This window comes from Dama dama, chromosome 15 (genome assembly GCF_033118175.1).
Source record: "Dama dama isolate Ldn47 chromosome 15, ASM3311817v1, whole genome shotgun sequence".
Lineage (NCBI taxonomy): Eukaryota > Metazoa > Chordata > Mammalia > Artiodactyla > Cervidae > Dama > Dama dama.
The window spans coordinates 16,521,549-16,542,549 of NC_083695.1; the positions used below are offsets into that span (position 1 = coordinate 16,521,549).

The following is a 21,001-nucleotide window of genomic DNA, read 5'->3' on the forward strand; positions in this document are numbered from 1 at the left end:
CTAGAGTGAAGGTCAGAAGCCTTGTCCTCCTGCCTCCACTGTGGCCCTGCCCAGAGCAGGCTCCCCACCGCCTCTCCTGCCTGTGGTCATACTCACCCATCGTGTCCCCTTCTCAGCCTCCTACCCTTCACATGCTCTTGTTTAGTATTCAGAATGAAGGGTTCTGCTCTCAGCTCTTAAGGGGTATGTGGGGGTGTGTGTGTGTGTGTGTGTGTGTGTTTGTGCGTGTGCACATGTATGTCTATTCTTTAAGATCATATGCAAGCTATTTCAGCACTTTCTGGCTCAGTTTTCTCATCTGTAAAATGGGGTTAATAATAGCCTCTCGTGGGACTGTTGTATAAAGGGCTTAGAACAGAGCCAGGCATATTCTAGGCACCCAGGGCTGGTTGTGCCATGTGCGGGCAAAGACCTAGGTCCATTCGTAGGGCGCTCACAGGGCTTCACAAGCATCAGTAGCCTGGCTTAGTGGTTGGCGGTAAGGCTGAATGTGCTATATGTGGTTTATGATTTCACACAGGACAGCCACAGCCATAAATACTGTTTCCAAACTGTACCTGTGTCACATCAGAGTCATTCCAAGGAAACATTGGCCCTAACTGTCCTCCCGTGGGTGACAAGCTGGGGCTGCAGTGTTCACAGCTCACAGTTAATGATGGAAGATGGGGTGTGGAGCGCTAGCCTGTGTTTGTGCTGAAGTACTTACTGGCGTTGGCCTCATGCTCAGAGGTGAAGCTCCTGACACTCCTGTTGGAGACTTGCTCTTGGGCACAAAGTCCTTTGCTGGCCCTGAGCTGGCTGGGGCTCCTGAAGCCTGTTCCCTGCATGCCTCCCTTCTGGGGCCCTTCCTCGCTGCATCCTCATCCCATGGGCCGAGCCCTGACCTCGGGTTTGTGTTGCAGGAATGGGCCCTTACCAAGGAAAAGTCGGTGAAGCACATGGACTTGTGCCTGACCGTGGTGGACCGGGCACCTGGCTCCCTCATAAAGCTGCAGGGCTGCCGGGAGAACGACAGCAGGCAGGTAGGTGCCAGTAGGGACGAGCCTGGGCCAGCACCGCCCTGCCTCAGGGCCGGGGTCCCAGGGCCTGGTGTTCACTGGGGGCACCTGTGACTGCTGCTGTCTTGTGTCCCCACGTGGAGCCCCTGACAAGCTGTGAACACCCAGGCACATCCTGCCTGGGATCACTGTGAGGAGCATGGGATGGGTGTCACACAGGCTAGTGCATCTGCTGGGGGGCCGCTTCTGCCAGAGCTCACCATCCTAGATATTTCTCCCACCACCTTTGCATTCATCTGTTTATGTTGAGCCTCCCCTTTCGTAGGCTGCAGGGGCAGGGCTGTGCTTTGCGGCTACGTGTCCAGCTCCTGTGCGGGTCTACAAGGGCTGGGCGCTGGGGTGGGAGTCCCAGCACCAGAGGGGGTCCCCGCTCGTCCCGGGGGCCGGATGCGCTAGGCCGGGCCCTCCCTTGAGCCAGGCCTCGTGCACCAGGAAAGACTGTGTCTGGCGGTGCCTGGGCGCACCCCAGGCCATGGGGGTGCTGGTGGCCTGGGTGCGTGGATTGCGGCTCCCTGCCGCCGACCCTGCCTGGAGGCACAGACCCCTGGCCCTAGACCAGGGAGTGACCTGGTGGAGTCCCACCCGGCCCCTGGCTTCTCCACAGCACTGGAGCGGCCCAGGGCAGCCCGCCAGGAACCAGGCTGGCCGAACCAATGGAGTTCAGTTTTGCTTTAAAGATGAGAGTTCATGACTTTACTCATGAGAAGTTAGTGAGACAGTGACCTACGAACCAGCCTAGAAAAGATAGTGAAGCTCATGATAACGTCACCTCAGAGGAGGTGTTTCACTTCCTTGCTGATGAACCCCCAACCCTGAAAGGAAAGACCTGTATTTTATAAAACACTATAAAGAGCCCTTTATTTCTGAAGCCAGAGGCCTAATGTGGCAGCTTCTCCTCCCCACACCCCTGGACATTGATTTTTTGGCTGCACTGGTTATCACAGTGTTTGGAACTAGGGCTGATTGTTATCCTTGTGACAGGTGGCAGCTCTTCTAAGCCAGTATAACTATTCCCTCTTCAGTTTTTTTAGCTTTTGAACTTAAGTACTTTCGAAGACTCTCATTTTAAGAATTGTGAAAATGTTGCTACCAAAAGTCTTCACTATGGTATGTTCTTAAATTACTGTTAATTTCTGAGTTTGGGGGTTTTGTGGATTTATTTTTCTTTTCCTTTTCCTTTCTTTCTCCCTTTCTTCTTGTCATTTACTGTAAATGCTGCACATCCATATTATGTATCAGGACATTGGTTATTTTTATGCCTTCTTGGTTACAGCTGTTATCAGAGTGCCAAGACTGTCACCTACTGTTTGCTCACCTGCAAATCAACTACTTCTAAGTTCTAGTTAAGGCAGTTGTTTTTAGTTTTGGCTATTTTCTTTCTACGCATTAGTCTTTGGAATAAAAATTCAATTTAAACACACACACACACACACGTCCTTATTATCATGAACCTTGCTGTCTTTTCTAGGCTGGTTTGTAGGTCACTATTTCCCTAAGTACTCATGAGTAAAGTCATAGACTCATTTTTGAAGCAAAACTGAACTTCCACTGGTCCAGTTGGCCTCATTGCTGGTGGGGCGCACTGACTGGGCTGCATGTGGGGTCTTAGTTCCCCGACCAGGGATGGAGTCGTGCTCCCTGCAGTGGAAGTACAGAGTCCTAACCCCTGGACCACCAGGGAAGGCCCCCACCAATGGACATTTTGAAGAGAAATTCCACATTTTTGTTTATTCATTAAATATTTTTCCTTTTTAAATTTATAAATTGTAAACGATTAAGGTGCAAATATATATGTTACAGACACACCCAAGTTACCTTTTTCAAACCGTTCAGAATGTACATTTACATTTTTTAGCTGGTATTCTCTGATCTGCGCCCTGGTGGTGCCTTGGGGGCAAAGCCTTTTTTGAGCCCAGGGGAAGTGGCTAGTGCAGCCCCTAAATGATGTTCCCATGTGCCCACAGGGAGCCTGGGCTTATTCTCTTCTGTCCCTCCTCACGAGACAGGCAGGTCTAGGGAAACTGAGGCCTAGGGCCTACTGGAGCCAGGACCCCACGCGGGTTTCCTACCAGCACTCACTTCATAGAAGGGTCCCCGGGACACCGCAGCCCAGATCAGGCCCCTTGCTTGGATCCCAGGTGTCCAGAAACACTTGCAAAGTCTCTCCTCTGTCCCTCCCGCCTTGTTCTGGGTGCCCCCCGCCCTGCTCTGCAGAACCCCAGCAGGTCCTTAAATGCCTGTCTGTTTTGATGTCTGTGGCACTCAGATGAGAAGGAGGGACTGTTAAACAAGGGAGTCGCTGTTCCTGCCCCGATCTCCTGGGACCTGCCGGTCGGCATCAGAAAAACACGAGTCAGGCTAGGTGTGCTGCCTGGATGTCAGAGCAGGGCCGTCTGTGCATGGAGGAGGGATAAACTGATGACCTTATCTGAACTCCAAGCCTTTGTTACAGACATACAGATGCTCCACCTCTGGAGGAGTCTCCTACAGTGCGAGCTTGCCTGATAGAGAAGGTGTGGCCCTTCAGTGGACCCTCAGCATCTGAGAAGTCTGCCCGCCCCACCACAGCCCTCTGTCTGGGTCCAGGGCTTGAGGCTGCCTTCTGCTGAGGGAGCTGGGGTTTCAGCATATTTTAAGCCCTCCATCTGGCTGATGCTGTGACACAGGCAGAGCTCACTGAGAGAGTAGTCACGGTCCATCCATCCCACATTCTTTGTCAGACGGGTCCTGGCCACTCAGAGTGACACATGGATGTTGGCAGTACAAACACACTTCACATGACAGCAGGAAAATAGCAGGAGGAGTGACAACGAAGGAGAGGAGTGGAGGGGGAGGTGATAGGCAGGTAGCAGCCGCCTCCCCCTGCTCATCAGATCGCACTGCATTTCATTGTTGGCAAAGCCCACTGCCAGCAGCTGGGTCAGCAGCATCCCAGGTCCCCACAGCGCATCCCTGCAGAGCCCTGTGTAGCCAGTCCCAGTGGAGGGCTCCTCCCCACCTTGCTGTGCCTCTTTCCCACCTTAGTCACTTGCCCTTTGAGAGGAGGCTCCTCAGAGAGTTCTGTCTCAAAGCTGCACTGTCTTGCCAGTTGAAACATTTGGCTTCCAGGCACATCGGTGTGTTTGTGTTATGACTCTGCATTTGCAGAGTCAAAGGACAAATGAAAGCAAGAGGAAGAAAATTGAATTCCATGGTGTCCAAAGGATTTGCAAAACTACCGACAGGAAGGAGCCTCAGTGCACAGAGTGTAAAAAATTAATTAGAATCACAGCCTGCATTAATGAAGGGAGAGCTTTTGAAAGAAAAAAGCATGTTCCTTTTTTTTTAAGAACAAACATTGGAGATTTTTACATGGGGACGAACAACAGGGTGAGAGGCCCTCAGGTTTCCCACAGCTGGGCTGTGGGCTTGTTTTCTGGTTTACCTGGTGGGCTGGTCTGGGTTTAGTGGGGCACCAGTGTGTTCACACAGGAGTATGGTGCTACACCCTGGACAGTGCATGTGGAACTTGGCAGGCTGTACCTGGGGACTCAGGGTGGCTGAGATGGGCTTCTCACGCCCACCAAGGTAGAGAGGGTGAGACCACAGATGGTGGAGAAGTGGGCTCCCCAGCACAGCATTCCGTCCATACCGGCATCCCCTTCCCTCGCACTTGGCTGCGTGTAAGTGGGCACTCGGAGGTGACCGGCCCCGGGCCTGGGCAGAGCTGCCTTCGACAGCCGGGGCGGCCTGGGCCCTCCTGGAGCCAGCCTGGGTCCTGTGGCTCCTTCCTCAGGGGAAATACCCTCAGATGAGGCCCTCCTTGTGAATGAACACAAAGGCCCTTCTGGAAATCCTCCTGTGTGGTCCTTGTTAAGACTGAGGAGCAAGGACCCTGAGCCCAGGGCTTGGATGAGGAGACACGCAAAGAGGGGGAAGGATGGGGCAGGAAAGCGGTCTCCAGAGAAGAGGTTTGAGCTGCAAGCCCAGTGGAGAGCGCTGGTCTCTTCTAGGCCCTCAGAGACATCTGTTCTGCCCCAGTACTGCCGTGACCTCCTGTCCGTTGTAGTCAGAGACCTTGCCTTGAGCGGAGCCGGCAGACCCGGAGAGCAGACCCCCGCGCCCTCCCCTGTCGGCAGCCGTGTTGGAAAGTGTCCTCCTGTCTTTTGCAGAAATGGGAGCAGATCGAGGGCAATTCCAAGCTGCGGCATGTGGGCAGCAACCTGTGCCTGGACAGCCGCGCGGCCAAGACAGGCGGCCTGAGCGTGGAGGTGTGCGGGCCGGCGCTCTCGCAGCAGTGGAAGTTCTCGCTCAACCTGCAGCCGTAGTGGGGCCTCCCGTCTGCCCGCGCCCGGCCACCCGGCGGCGAGCACGTCATCAAGTCTGTTTCTGAAACTTTCCGAGAAACTATATACCTCAGTATTCCATCATGGTCTGCCGGTCGGGAGACCTCAGCGCGGTGCAGGCGGCGAGGAGAAGGAGCTGCCGCGCCCTCCGCGGCCCTGCGCCCCGCCCGCCCAGCGCCCGCGGAGGGCGGACCGGGAGAGAACGGGCGCCCTGCCGCACAGCGAGGCGGCCTCTCCTGCCTCCGCCCGGACCCAGACGTCCCGTGCGGGGTCCACCCCGGTCACGGCCTCGGCGTTCCCCCCGCCCTGCCTCCCAACTGTCTTACCAGCGCAGACCGCTTCCACGTGGTGTACCTGCTCTCTTTGGATATGAACTTTTCCACGGTGGACACTAAACCCAGATATATGAGGAGAGAATGTACGGTCAGTTCCTATGGTTTCTGTAAGTCATCCTCATCTTGTAAATTCTCCACAAAGCCCACCGTAGCCGTGAGGAGGAGGGGCCGGCGGGAGGAAGGGGCTCCCGTTGCCCCCAGAGCCTTATAGGTGAGGTGGTGCCCCCGCGCCCGCTGCGCGGTCCCCCCTCCACTCCCCGGAGGCTAGCGCTGCTCGGAGGCCCCCACCCCGGCATCTCGGTCTGGCTTCAGCTGGGAGTCACGCTGTGTGTTGAAATCCACTTTTTGTGCCCTTGGTGTCTGTAAACCCTGGACGGGTTACTTATTTAGACAGATATTGCTTTGGGTCTCTGTAAATTAAATTTCTTTTCTCTAAGGATAAAGTGAGTGAAAAACAATCTCCCAGCTCCCAGTGATGGTGGGAAGCTGTCACAGGCAGCATGGGGCGCCATGTGAGGGCCCGGGTGCGCTGGGCCCTGTCCCGCCTGCCTCAGGACCTTTGGGTCAAGAATTAGGAAAAGTGAACACCTGCTCATTGACACTGAGGATTCAGGGTACAAACAGGAGCTTTGTGGCTTAGGAAGGAGGCTTGTGTCAGCATAAAACACGAGCCAGTTGTAAACTAAAAGTCAAGCAGGAAGAGGCCTGAGCACTGCCCTGACCCCTGGCCTGGCCCGGCAGAGCCCTCCTGGCCTCTGAGGGGCTCACACGCAGCAGTGGCCCAGCTGCAGCGCCCACAGGAGGGCGCCCCAGTCACTCCCAGGATTACTGCCCTCCTGTCTTCCTGCGCTCCCTGGCCCAACGCTTCAGCGCACAGGTGCCCAGACATGATGAGGCGTCGCACGGGCACATGTCCTGGCCCCTCTGGAGGGACTGGGTGGTCACAGAGAAGTGGCCCCAAAGGGATCTGCCAGGTAGACAGTCTGCCAGGTGCAGCTCCTTCCTGCCTGTTTCTTCTAGGAAAGGGGAGGTTGGTCTTTCTTCCTCCACTGCAAAAGCCCCACGTGGGTTTGCTTCGTGACAGTGTGCTCAGGCCTGGAGGCCTGGCTGGGTGACTTTGTCCTGTGCATTTTTGCCCCCTGCCAACCAACCAGGTGTATTTTCAGCAGACAGGGAGGCCATGGTTGGATTAACTCTGCACACCTTTATCTTCGGAGGCTGATCTTGACCACCGGTAAGCTCTTGGGCTGAGTCCTGGATACCTGTGCAAGGCTGCTGACTGCAAGTGGGCCAGGAAGCAGTCACCCAGCCCTTGGGATCCATGGTCAGGCTACTACTACTGTTAGGGAAAAAAAAAGCCCCATGGATGGAAATTAAATTTGGCTTTCAAGTGAAGCAAATTGTCATCAGATTCTTGACAAATCTTTGGCCCACACACCTGCCCCCCACCCAGAGGTCTCACCAAGCTTGGTCACATCAGGATGGGTCCCCTGGTCACTGGGGGCCACTCCCCATCGCTGACTGGCAGGGGTGGTAGCCGTGGATGGTGTGGGCGCTGTGAGCAGAGGTGGGCGGGGAGGGCTCTCTGGGGTGAGCCCTGTTTACATGACGCAGTGCGCCAAAGTGACTCTACTGTGGCTGCATTGCTTGTCCGTCATTGGGACTGCCCGCCCTCCCACTCCCATTTCCACAAGTCAAGTTTCTTTCCTAAGAGCCCTTTGAGCAAAGCGTGGCAAAGTTAGCTGTCTTCTCTGTGCTGGTCCTTGTTGTGTCTTCATAAAAGCTAAAATGATGGTGTCTGTGAGTATGTTTTGCAGATTCCAAATATAGTTTGGTAATTTTTTTCCAGTTGATTTTTAAAAAGAACTGCTGTACAGAGCTTGTACTTTGTCCATTTTATAGATGGAAACCATCCTTGAAAATTGTTAACTTAAATAAAGAGAAGATACTTTATAGATACGCCCTGCTGGCGGCTGCAGTCACTCTTGGTCTTTATCGGATGGATGAGACCGATGTTTGGGGACTGTGATTATGGTCTGTCTTGGGTGGGGTAGGGGCGCTGCTCAAGTACCATTTCTTATCACACTCTTAAAATGCATTCACCTTTTGATATTTATTCTTATTTGTAATAATAACCATTACCATTTGTGTGCCAGGCCCCATGTGGAGCACTTAAATACATCCTCATTGTCTCTTCAGTCACCTGGGGGGATAGTATTTTGGGCTGCATTTTACAGTTGGTTTGGGAAGCTGATTCTTGAAGCCTTTAGCCTCCTCAAGGTCACAGGCTAATCTGCCCAAGGTCACACCACTCTAAGTACTCACCAGTCTTAGGGCACTGAGGCCCAGAGCCTGCCCTCTACAGAGGGCAGGGGAAGGGTAAGGGGCTGATGTCATCACAGCTTTTACAATATTTTAAATCCTTGTACTATTCACCAGTTACCTGGGCTGTCCACTTCCATCCCAGGCTGGCTGGGTTCTTCCCTCTCATCCTCAGCCTTTGAGCAGCCCCACAAGTGTGTCACGGAAACACAACATTGCCAGTTCTTTAGCAATTTGCAGTGAGGTTGGGGAGGCTGAAAAGATTCACCAGTGAGTGCTTTGAACTTTCTGAAGGCCCCGTTCTGCATCGTCTTTCTCCATTAATTGAGGCAACCAAAATTTGCTCCCCTGCCATCTGAGAAACAAAAAGAGCTCTCTTAGCATAATTGTGCAGTATACATTAGGGGCCTTTAGGAATCATGTGTGCATGCATGCGTGTGTGTGTGTGTGTGTGTGTTTGTGTGTGTGTGTGTGTATGGGTGTTTCCTGCTTTAGCTGCAGGGAAAAGTTCATTCATCCAGTAAATATTTTCTGAGAAACTATGTTGCACTGATACCCTGAAGACCTAGGAGGGGAGGAAACGTTAAATGCCGGAAAAAGGGAATAAGCAGAGTGTCCAGCAGGCTCCAGGTAGGATATTTAGAGACAAGACTGGGTAAGTCTGGTCAGTGGTGGAGGCCATTTCTGGGGAGAAGGGAGCTATACGAGCCATGGGCTGGAGCAGGGAGGGTCAGATTTGCAAAAATAGAGCAAAGTACTTATCCCAACTCATCTTATCCCAATTAGATTCTGCAATATGTTTCACATTCTGAGAAACATTCAGCCAGAAAAATAAAACATTCACATGCCCTCTTCTGTCCATGGACTCTCCTAAAAGAAGAAAATTCTCTTCACAGATGTTCTTATATATTCCTGAGCAACTTACTGATGATACAATATTTATGTATTTGATTTATGTATTATGTGTACCTGGATATGATAAACATCCTATTTACAAATGCCATTGCATCTGTGGGGTCCCAAAGAAGTAGTCAGACATATTCACCCAGCAGCCCTTGCCTGAGCACCTGTGGGCCCAGCCTGGATGCTGGGCGGAGGCTGCAGAAAAGACCATCACTGGTCCCCGCCCCAGGTTACATCCAGAGCCGTCAGATTGTGAACCACACTGAACACAGTTAGGGAAATAGATTGAGTCTTAGAAAGGCCCTGGCCTCCTGAAGGTAATGGAGAGAATCTTTGGGGTGGTTAAGGGGAGGGTCCTCCATCGAGGGCCAAGACATGGGAACTCAGAACGGTGCAGGGTTTCTGAAGAGCTTCCAGAAATTAACTGTCCATGGTGCTCTTGAATTGTACAGACTTCTCTATTGAAGCACTTTCCATTAAGAATGTCAGAAATCCCAACTACATGCAATGTAAATTAAGAAACATTTATTATCTCGTAAAACGAGAAGCCCCAGGGTGAGAGTTCCAAGTTGATCCTGGGACTTGATATCATTGTGAACAAATTGCTTTCTGCCTGACCACCCCCTGCCAGCTCCCACCTAGATCCAGAAAGGTACTTAGTGAAAAGCAAGTGTTCAGGTGCCTGGGCAGTGGGCAGCAGTCACCTCCCAGCACCACCATCCTCACTCCTGGGCAGATCTGCTGGCCAGGAGGACAGGGAGGGGCAGTTGCTCAGGCAAACACAGCGCCCACCACACTTGTCATCCCTAAAAGAATTCTGGAAGCAGCTGGATGGGCAGGGTGGCCACACGGTCACAGGTTCCTGCATCCGTCATAAGAGGAGGCTTCACCCTGGTCCTCTGGTGTCTGCTGGCAATGTGGGGCCCCTTTGTTTTCAAGTGAGTGAGACTCATGTCTTGAGATCACCAAGACAACTAATGATATGGTTATCAAAATATTTTTATAGTATGTGTTTCTTAATGTGTTAAATAGTGCACACTCATGTCCACACAGTCAAAGGCTTTAGCATATTCAATGAAGCAGAAGTAAAATTTCATTCTTTTTTATGGCTGAGTAGTATTCTGTATAGAACACCACATTTTCTTTGTCCATTCTTCCGTTGATGGACACAGGTTGGTTCCATATCTTGGTGTGTGTGTGTGCTCATTTGCTAAGTCATGTCCAATTTTTGTGACCGCATGGACTCCCATCCACCAGGCTCCTCTGTCCATGGAATTTTCTAGGCGAGAATACTCGAGTTGGTTGCCACTTCCTTCTCCAAGTTCATATCTTGGTAATTATAAATAATTCTGCTATGAACACGGGGTACTTGTATCTTTTTGAATTGGTGTTTTTGTTTTTTTCAGACATATACCCAGGAGCTAGATTGCTAGATTATGTGGTAGTTCTCTTTTTGTTTTTTGAGGGAACCCCATTCTGTTTTCCCATAGTGGTTGCATCAGTTTACACTCCTGCCAACAGTGTACTGAAGTTCCCTTTTCTCATTTGTTTATTCAAGTTAGTTTTGTTTTGTTTTTGATACTGAGTTGTATGAGCTGTTTATATATTTGGGATATTTACTTCTTGTTGGTCATATCATTTGCAAATATTTTCTCCCATTCGGTAGGTTGTCTTTTCCTTTTGTCAATGGTTTCCTTTGCTGGGCAAAAATGTTTAAGTTTAATTAGGTCACATTTGTTTATTGTTTCTTTTGTCGCCTTTGCCTAAGGAGACAGATCCTTAAAAATATTGTCACAATTTCTGTCAAAGAGTGTTCTGCATGTGTTTTCTTCTAGGAGTTTTATAGTTTCCAGTCTTACATTTAGGTCTTTAGCACACTTTCAGTTTATTTTTGTATATGGTGTGAGAAAATTGTTCTAATTTCATTCTTTTTAGATGGAGCTGTCCAGTTTTCCCAACACCAAGTATTGAAGAGACTAGTTTTTCTTCATTGTATATTCTTGCCTTCTTTGTCATAGATTAACTGACCGTAAGTGCATGGGTTTGTTTCCGGGCTCTCTATTCTATTCCATTGATCTATGTGTCTGTGTTTGTGCCGGAAACATACTATTTTGATTGCTGTAGCTTTGTAGTATAGTCTGAAGTCAGGAAGTGTGATAAGTCCAGCTTTGTTTTTTTTCTCAAGTTTGCTTTGGTTATTCAGGGTTTTTAAGTTTCCATATAAATTTTAGAATTATTCATTTAGAATTATTCATTCATAAATAGAATTATTCTATTTATGTGAAAAATGTAATGGGTACTTTGATATGGATTGCATTACATCTGTGGATTGCTTTGGGTAGAATGGACATTTCGACATTATTAATTCTTCCAATCCAAGAATCCACTTTTGTGATTTCTTTGTATCATTCAATTTCATCAATTTGATATTATAAAATCAATATTTTATACTTTTCAGAGTATAGGTCTTTCACTTCCTTGGTTAAGTTTATCCCTTTGTATTCTATTCTTTTTGCTGCAATTGTAAATGGGATTGTTTCCTTGAATTCCTTTTCTGATAGTTCATTATTAATGTATAGGAAAGCAACAGATTTCTATATATTAATCCTTGTATCCTGCAACTTTACTGAATTGATTTATTAGCTCAAAAAATTTTTCGGTGAAGCCTTTATTTAGTGTTTTCTATATATAGTATCATATCATCTGCAAATAGTGATAGATTTACTTCTTCCTTTCCAATTTGAATACCTTTTTTTCTTTCTTTCTTTTCTCATTGCTGTGGCTAAGATTTTTGATGCTATGCATCATAGAAGTGGCAAGAGTGTGCATCCTATCTTATTTCTAATTTTAGAGGAAAGGCTTTCAGCTTTTCACTGTTGAATATAATATTAACTGTGGGTTTGTCATAGGTGACTTTTATGATGTTGAGACATGTTCCCTCTGGGGTTTTCCTGGTGGCTCAATGCTAAAGAATCCTCACCCAGGTTCAATCCCTGGGTCAGGAAGATCCCCCAGAGAAGGGAATGGGAACCCACTCTCCAGTATTCTTGCCTGGGAAATCCCATGGACAGAGGAGTCCATAAGGTTGCAGAAGAGTCAGACACAACTTATAGATGTTCCCTCTATACCAACTATGATCAGAGGTTTTATTTTGAATGGAGTTTTGTCAAATGTTTTTTCAGTGTCTTTTGAGATAATCATGTGATTTTTATCCTTGCTTTTGTTAATGTGGTATATGTATCACAATGATTAATTTGAGGATATTGAAGCATCCTTGCATCTCCAGGATAAATCCTACTTGATCAAGGTGTATGACCTCTTTTATATATTGTTGAACTTGTTAATATTTTGTTGAGGATTTTTGCATCTATATTTATGAAAGATATTGGCCTGTAATTTTCTTTCTTTGTAGTATCAAAGAGGATTGTTCTTAACCTTTATAGTCTAATGGAGTTTGTCTTTCTAATGGAAGGTTTTAGACTTCCTTTGCCACTGTTACCACTTTCTTCTTTCCAATGTCTCCCTTTTGGAAAGGGAATGTCTATCCTGTGCCTTCCCCACCACTCTTCTTTGTTGTAGCAGCTCTGGAAGACTAATTCAGGCTTTTGCCCTCATGAATTCCCAAACCCATGTGCAGCTCAGACTGGCCTCCCGCCAGTTCCAAACCAGATGTCCTAGAGTACACACGTCTGCAGGGTCAACCCTCAGCACTGGACAACTTCTTTAACATCATAACCCGTGATGAACCCCCAGCATCCCAGCTCTCCTTCCAACACTCTCAGAGTGCTCGGGCACCAGTTGGGGAGCCTGGGGAGGCTGCTGATTGAAAGATGGGGCCTGTGGGTGGCCGGAAACCGTGCTCATTGCCTTATGAGTGCTCTCCTTCAATCCTCACTTCTACCCACCCCACAGCAGATGAGCAAAGTGGAACACTGAATGTTTAAGAGTTGAGTCATGTAGCGGTCACTCAGTGATCAGCAGAGCAATCATTTGAGCCCAGTTCTCAGACTTCAAAATCCTGCCCTTTGTATGACATGTGTAATTCTCAAATCTTGCCGCATATTTCAATTCCTCTGGCAGCTGAAAAACAAACAAAAAATCGATGTCACACCAGTCCAAGACCAGTGGGGCAAGCATTGCTGTGTCCGCAGGGTTTCCCAAGGAAGAATCATTGTGGCTGGCTTTTGAGTTGGATCATTGTGAACTGGACCAGCTTTTCAAACTTCAGGGCATTGGAATCTCCTGGGCCCCACGCTCCAAACTACTAATTCTGTGAGAATCTGCATTTCCAACAAACTCTCCCAGTGGTTCCTAGGACCACCCTGTGAGGAGCACACCCCTTGGTTCAGACCATGACTAGCTTGCAGCCCTTGTCAGATGGTGGAATGTCCCACACGTCTTCATGTAAATGCTGGCTGCTGCATCCTCTGGTGGCCTTGTGGAGCGGTTGAGGGTGGTGTTTAGATTGTGGATTCTGGAGCCAGACTGCTGTATGGCCAGCTTCATGGGCTCCAGCTTGAGCACTGATTATATGATCTTGGTGTTTGAGCCTCTCTGCTCTGTTTTCTCATCAGGAAAATGGGGAGAGGATAGGACAGTGTGATTCTCCTGCTGTGCCTTTACTCCAGCCTGCTTCATAGGAAACCACTTTCCTCATCTGGGACTCAGAGGGACTTCATATCATAGGTCTGCATTTTGTGATTTCAACTTGGAATCCTTAGGGTCAGAGGCCTTGAGTGACACAACTTACGCTAAAGATCAAAGTAGGTGATAAATTGAATAAGACTTGCAAAAAGTATTCAAACATGGACAACTAGCTTCTTGGGGGCAAAAAAACGGCTTGATCCAAGCAGGGACTGAAGAATCCAGTGCCAAGTGGCTCCTGGGCACTGGCTTGAGGCTAACACTGGTTCCTGGACTGTGAGAGAAGGTCTGTATGTGACTCTAACCTTCTAACCAGCCCTGATCTTCCTCTCCTGGATCAGGGAGTTTGGTGATAAATAAACTAAGATAGGCCCACTTCCACCACCTTCCTGGAAGGAGGATGGACTAGAACTGAAAGGTGTGTTTAAAGAAAGCACTTGAGTGCAGATTCTTCCTTTGGTCTCTGCTGATCGCTGAGTTGGTTACTGGTATCAGCACCATAAGGAACTGTATGGGCTTTGGGCCAGTTCTTTAGGGGAAGCAGTGAGGACCCAACCGGGATGCTGGCTGCTCCAACAAGCCGTGCAGCTGGAACTCCCCACATGTCCCTCTGTCCCTGTATACAGGCCGCCTTTACCCCTGTGCTCCAGGCTACAAGGAGTGTGTGGGGAAGTGGAGGAGGAGGGTTCCTGAGGCCCTGGGCTTGTTGGCCAGCCTGACCCCCACTCTGGGAAACATCCACCATGCCCCCCTCTTCCTGGGACAGCAGGGCTCCTGAGAGGATGATGGCTGTCATCCAGGGAGGGTGAGGGGCAGAGCTGCCAGTGAGAAATACTCTTGTCTGTTAAGTCTCTTTTCATGAAGATAGTTTTGGGGAAGGAGCTGCTCAGACCTGCAGCTTGAGTCTCACATACCTGACCTGAATTTTATTAGCTGCATCTCTCTCAATAAAACTCAGACTTTTCCTCCCTAACATGGTCTTTCACCACTGCTTCCTTTTATTTTAACTAAGTTAGCCCCAGAGACAGAGGATCCAGATGGTGAGGGCCTTCTCTACATTTAGAAGCCTGTGGTGGCAGGGAGGGTCTCCAATATGCCTGTGATCACACCGTTGATGAAGGACCAGGTGGCAAGGTCTGTGTCTGCATTCCGGTGGCCAGGGTCCAAAGTCAGCTCTTCCATGAGAGGTTGCCCGGTGATGGGACTGACGGACTTCAGACGATCCCTTCACCTCAGACTACCACTGCCCAGCAGTCTGTCACACCACCTGCAGCATTCGCATGAAAATCCATCTCTCAATGGATACAAGAATCTTACCGAAGGGAAGACCACACTGCTTTTTAATTTGAGCATCAACTAATCACTCACCAAGCTCCCTTGATAACCAGATGATAGCCTCATAGGCAGCCAGAGTGGGCAGACTCCTGCAGAAGAGCCAGACCTCTATTCAATCACAAGATGGGGCCATGGGGGTCCTTAGAGACTCTGCCTATGCCCCAACACCTGGCCAAGGGCTCTTTCTGTGAGTCACCCGTCACTGTGGAAAGGAAGAGCCCTTCTCTCCAGGAGGCTAGTGAAGGCTTCTTCCCAAGACATTTGTTATTGAGGCATTTTCCTGTTAGGAAAACACACGATTCTCGTTGCACATGGGCTAAGCCAGACACCAGGCTTGAATCCAGATTAGGCCCCGGGCTCTGAGGACACAGACAGACGGGTTCTGAGGAGGCCCCCAGAAGAGGCTAAGGGGGCGCTGGGCAGCACCAGACAGCTGGAGAGAAATCTAGAGAGGAGGGAGGTGAGCAGGGGGATGGGGAACACGAACGTGGGGCACAGCTCCAGTCACACCTGAGGGCTCCAGACACCCGGTGTCCCAGTAGCTGAACAGAAGGAGAGGGATCTGTGATTGGGAGGAGGGCCCGCTGCCAGGAACATTCACACCACAAGGCCATATCCCAACCTGCCTCTTTCCTGCTCTGCAGGGACTTGGCTGGCTTCTTCAGAACATGTGGCGTCTGGGTCCTTCCAAGGCACCATGGGGGTGAGGGGGACGTTGTGGACAGGACCTCCCAAGAGGAATCTGTGGGATTCCTCCTGGAATAGTCCCCTCTCTGGGGGCCAAGGTGATGGAAGAGCTCAGACTTGGTGGCTCGGCAGGGCTGGGCACCCAGCTCAGCGGTCACTTCCCTGTGCAAACCAATTTGCCTTACAGGTTGCTATGAACCAACAGGTGGCCGCTTGAAGAAACGAGAGTACCTCCTCCCCACCCTGCTCCTCAGAATCCAAGGGGGCCTGCGGAGGGCTGGGGTGGTTGCATTTGCTGAGGCCTTTGCACAGGATGGAAAAAAAACAAAAAAACAACCAGCATGAATGGCTGTCCTCAAGCTGACCCCAAGGCCAGAAAGGAAAAAGGGAAAAGTTTGGTGCAGTGAGGCCCAGGCAGCCTGCATGATGATCATCAGTCAGAATTGTCTACTAGTAGAATGCAATTGTGCTAAATTATATTCTAACACACTCTTATGAAAAAACACACTTTGAACAACTGACACCAGCATGGTACCAGCAGCAGAGTCGATAATAACCACTACAGCCAAACCACCCCGAACATGCCCAAACTCAGCTGATCTCAGAAGCTAAGCAGGGTCCAAGCCTGGTTAGTACTTGGACAGGAGACCGCCCGGGAATACCGGGTGCTGTAGGCTTTTAGACTTCCCTAGTGGCTCAGATAGTAAAGAATCTGCCTGCAATGCAGGAGACCTTGGTTCAATCTCTAAGTCAGGGAGATCCCCTGGAGAAGGGAATGGCAACCCACTCCAGTATTCTTGCCTGCAGAATCCCACAGACAGAGCAGCCTGGCGGGCTTGAGTCTATGGGGTTGCAAAGAGTGGGGCGAGTGGGGCACGAATGAGTGACGAACACTTTCACTTTCCTTCAAAGATAATAGATCCTAATCCCTGGTGTCTGAGCCACAGACCAGAGGATAGAACCTCAAGCCCCAGAGGACGACTCCCAGACCTTGACCCTAATGGAAGCTGCTCTGCTGAGCTTCGAAAGGACTTTGGATTGGTGGCCCCCCTTTCCAGGTTTTGGAATGAGAATTTCTATAACTATTATTCTGTGCCTGCCCCACCATTTGTATTTTGGGAATCAATAATTTATTTTCTAGTTTCACAGGTTCAGAGGAGAGCTATTTTCCCCCAGGATGGTTCACTTCCATTGTCTTACCGATATCTGATTTAGATGTTTTAATTGAAAACTTTTGAGCTGATGAGATTTAAATGAGATTTTCAACTTGAATTGATACTGAGTGGGTTGAGACTTTGGGGGATGTTGGAACGAGGTGACTAAATTTTGCAGTTGGGATGGACATGAATCTTTAGGGACCAGAGGATGGACTGTCGTAGGCTGGCTGAATAGTGGCCACGCAAAGATATTAGGTCCCAATTCCTAATTTCTGGAGCCTGTAAATGTTACCTCATTGTCAGGAATCCTCTGGCCCTTATTAATTCCTGAATATTCAGGAATTAAGAGGAGAGGCAGCCTTTCCCGGGGCTGAGGAATCCAGGCATTTCCTTTGTTAGTTTCTCATTATGGTGACAAGTACCCTTTTCTCTCTTTAATAGGGATTGCCTTGTGTTTTGTAAGTCTGGAATTTTAATCTTTATCTTTGCTGAGAATAACTACCTTGTAAGACAGTATATATGCCTACACCATGTTGATTAAAACACCTTTGCTCCATCAGAGCTCTGGTCCCCGTGTCTGCCTTTCTTTCTTTCTCTCTCTCTCTTTCTCTATCTCTATTTCTGGCTGATTCCCTGGAGCGAAAAGCCAGCTGCGTAACCCAGGGAATATTGGCCTCTTTCCTTCTTTCACTCTCTCATCGTCGACTCCGAACCACCAGGTTCCAGTCCAATAAAGGACCAACACCTCATAAAGAAAAGAGGTCTCTGCAGTTGTGATTAACTTAAGGATCATGATATGGAGAGATGGCCCTAGATTGTCCAAGAGGGCCCTAAATCCAATAACAAATGTCCTTATAAAAGAGAAGCAGGAGATTCCCTTGTGACCTAGTAGTAAAGAATCCACCTGCCAATGTAGGGTACACAGGTTTGATCCCTGGTCTGGGTAGATCCCACATGCTGCAAAGCAACAACGCCTTTGCCCCACAACTGCTGCGCATGTGCTCTGGAGCCCACTCACTGCAGCTGGAGAGTCGCCCTGCTCGCTGCAAGCCTGCACACAGCAGTGAAGGCCCAGTGCAGCCAAAAATAAGTAAATTAATTAAACAGTAGTAGTTTAGTCACTAAGGCGTGTCCGACTCTTGTGACCCCATGGACTGTGGCCTACCAGGCTCCTTTGTCCATGGGATTCTCCAGGCAAGAATACTGGAGTGGGTTGCCGTTTCCTTCTCCAGGGGATCTTCCTGACCCAAGAATTGAACCCAGGTCTCCTGCACTGCAGACAGATTCTTTACCAACTGAGCTATGAGGAAAGCCTATATATATATATATGACTTTGTCAACAATTGTTTTTAAAAAGAGAGAGGCGGGGGAGTGTTGCCACACATGGAAGAAAAGGTAAAATGAAGGCAGAGGCAGAAACTGAGTGTTGTGACCGCTGGCCAAGCGCTGCCAGCCACCAACAGCAGTTAGAAGAGGCAAAGAACAGACTCTCCTCAGAGACCCTGGAGGGAGTGTAGCTCTGCCAACATCTTGGCTTCAGACCTGTGGCCTCCAGAGTTGTGAGTGAATACGTTTCTGTCATTTTAAGCCACCTGTATTTTAGTAATTTGCTACGGCAGCCCCAGGAGAAGAACACAGTGCTTTCCAGAGCGTTTCCCTAGACCCTATCCTGTTTGATAATGCAGATCAAGAGCCTGGCAGGGGCTGGCACCTGGGAAACACTCAGCTAGTCACTGGGTGTTGTGACAAGACCCTTACAGTCACACTGTGAGGTAGTTCTTCATCTTTCCATAAAAGAGGATGAACTGAGGGGTCAAGGAGGATCCATAATTTATTTGCAACCGCAGTGAGCAACAGAGCTTGGCTTCAGTTCAAAGGTCCTGCCTCAAAGGCCCAGTTTTCTCTTACCCCATGAGAACCACTTCATCTTGCAGGCATGTGGCCAGTCAACATAACGCCAGGCCCTGCCTCCACCTCCCTAAATGCAGGGTCGGCCTAGGGGAAACGGTGCAGAGTTGGAAAGACTGGAGGGGCCCTGGGCCAGGTAGTTCAAAACCTGGAGAGAGATCCATCTTCCAGGCTCTTCCAAACTGCCATCCGTGCCTCCAGCCTGGCATGCACCTCTGTCCCAGCAGGCTGCATTTTAAGGTCCGGGCTCTTCCTATACCAGATCACAGGTCACCTGTCCTGTGCTACCATCCTTTGTTTAGGTGACAGATAAAGTCAGGTGGGCTCAGTCCAAAGGCTTCACCTGAGACAATATCCATGTCACGTAGCTTTACCCTGAACAGTTCTGTTTAAACGTCACTTTGCTCACTCTCCTCCCAACCACAAGGAGAAGTTGGAGCTCGCATGCTGCACTGGAAGCACAGAAGGCAGTACCCATGCTGACCTCTGTGTATTTGGAGACCACAAAGCCAGATACCCTCCTGTGACCCATCCCCCGATTCCAGCTTCTTCCATTAAAACCTGCTCATTCTGCTCTTCCGAGAGGCCACAGAAATAATATGCTGAATACCTGTCAAAGCCATATTTATTGCATGCGTGCATGCTAAGTCACTTCAGTCATGGTTGACTCTTTGTGACCCTATGGACTGCAGCCCAACAGGCTCCTCTGTCCATGTGATTCTCCAGGCAAGAATACTAGAGTGGGATGCTGTGCCCTCCTCCAGGGGATCTTCCCAGCCCAGGGACCAAACCCAGGTCTCTTAGGTCTCCTGAATTGACAGGACGTTCTTTACCACTAGTACTACCTGGGAAGCCCCCATATTTATTGAGAAAGCCCCAAATGCCCCAACTGCCCTCAAAAGCACTCTTGGGCCTCAAGTCCCCACTCTAGTAGTTTCCTGTGGTTGCTGTAACAAATTCCCTCCAGCTAGGTGGCTTAGACAATACAGACATGCTGTCTCCCTGTCCTGGTGCAGAAGTCTGGTGCAGGTCTCACTGAGCTAAACCCAAGGCATCTGTGGGGTCAGTTTCCTTTCTGGAGGCTCTGGGGGAAGATTCCATTTTCATGCCTTCCCCAGCTTCTTCCTGGAGCTTATCTATATTCCATGGCTTTTGGTCACTTCCGTCTTCAAAGCTGGCAGTGGTTCCTCTCATAGTCTTCCATAGTCACATACTCCTCTGTGAATGCACTTGGGAAAGGCTCCTGTGATTACACCACCCCACCCAGATGACCCAGGACAATCTTGCCATCTCAAGGTCAGCTGACTAGCAGCCTTAACTCTACCTGCTATTGTAATTTCTATCTGCCATGAAAGGTGACATACACACAATTCCAGGAAATCCTTGAGGGGGGTGGTCATGAGTCTCCCTGCTGCCCCTTCCATGAGGACCCAGTCTAATAGGCTGTTACTACAGTGAGGGTGTTCCCTGGGAGGGTGACCCAACAACACCCGCTAGTCCACTGGTCCCCAGAGGGATGCTGGCCACAGTTTGATTGTGGTCTTGAAAGGATCCATGGAGGGCCAGCAGCAGGAAAGGGGGCTCCTTGGTGCTAGTGAGTGAATGCAATTTTAGGAAGAGAAATGAACAGCCTCTGGGCTTGGAGAGGTTTGGATTCCATGTAAGGGACGTTGGAGTGCAGGGAGGATCCCAGGGCCCCCTGTTCAAGAGATACCTGAAAAGGGTGCAGGTGAGGGTGTTCTCAAATTTGTTGTTCTAAGCAATAAAGCATCAGTTCCAGCCAATTGAGTCTGTATTAACAGACCCCACTTCCTGGGTCAGGAAGTCCCGCCGACCTCCTCCCCTCCTTCCTCTGAGGTGGGGGGAAAGCCTGGGGAGAGGGAGGTGCTGGGGGACCACTGACTGGTGGCTGAGCTCCTGGGAGACTCAGGGACTGAAGTCCCCCTTCCACCCTCTGAACTTCAATCAGAAAAAAACAAATGTAAAATGCGGGTTTTTTTCTCAGCTTCAAGCTCGAGCATCACGTGTTGTGAAGAAATCTCGTGTGCAGGTCCCAGGGCATCAGGAACAAGGGTGCTAGGGGCTGCCTGCCACATTGGGCCTGAACCCTTCCACCCTGCCCCAGGCTGTGGGGAACCATCTCCTACAAGTTCAGTCTGCCTTGCTGTGTCTGGCTTATGTCACTAAGCTTTTTTCTTACTGTTCAGTCACTAAGTCACGTCCAACTCTTTGTGACCCCATGGACTGCAGCACGCCAGGCTTCCCTGTTCTTCGCCATCTCCCAGAGTTTGTTCAAACTCATGTCCATTATGTTGGTCATGCCACTC

The 21,001-nt window shown here is 49.6% G+C and overlaps 2 protein-coding genes across 2 annotated transcripts in view; one reads left to right on the plus strand and one right to left on the minus strand.

The window, feature by feature from the left end:
• The window catches only part of GALNT2 (polypeptide N-acetylgalactosaminyltransferase 2), a 176,732-nt gene extending 169,055 nt beyond the window's left edge, over positions 1–7,677 (plus strand). The window contains exons 15-16 of the mRNA XM_061161532.1: positions 903–1,022; positions 5,210–7,677. Of these exons, the coding sequence (XP_061017515.1) occupies positions 903–1,022; positions 5,210–5,365 (276 nt within the window). The 3' untranslated portion in view covers positions 5,366–7,677. The remainder of the gene's footprint in view (positions 1–902; positions 1,023–5,209) is intronic.
• PGBD5 (piggyBac transposable element derived 5) overlaps positions 1–21,001 on the minus strand; it is a 143,396-nt gene that overhangs the window by 13,203 nt on the left and 109,192 nt on the right. The window lies entirely within an intron of this gene.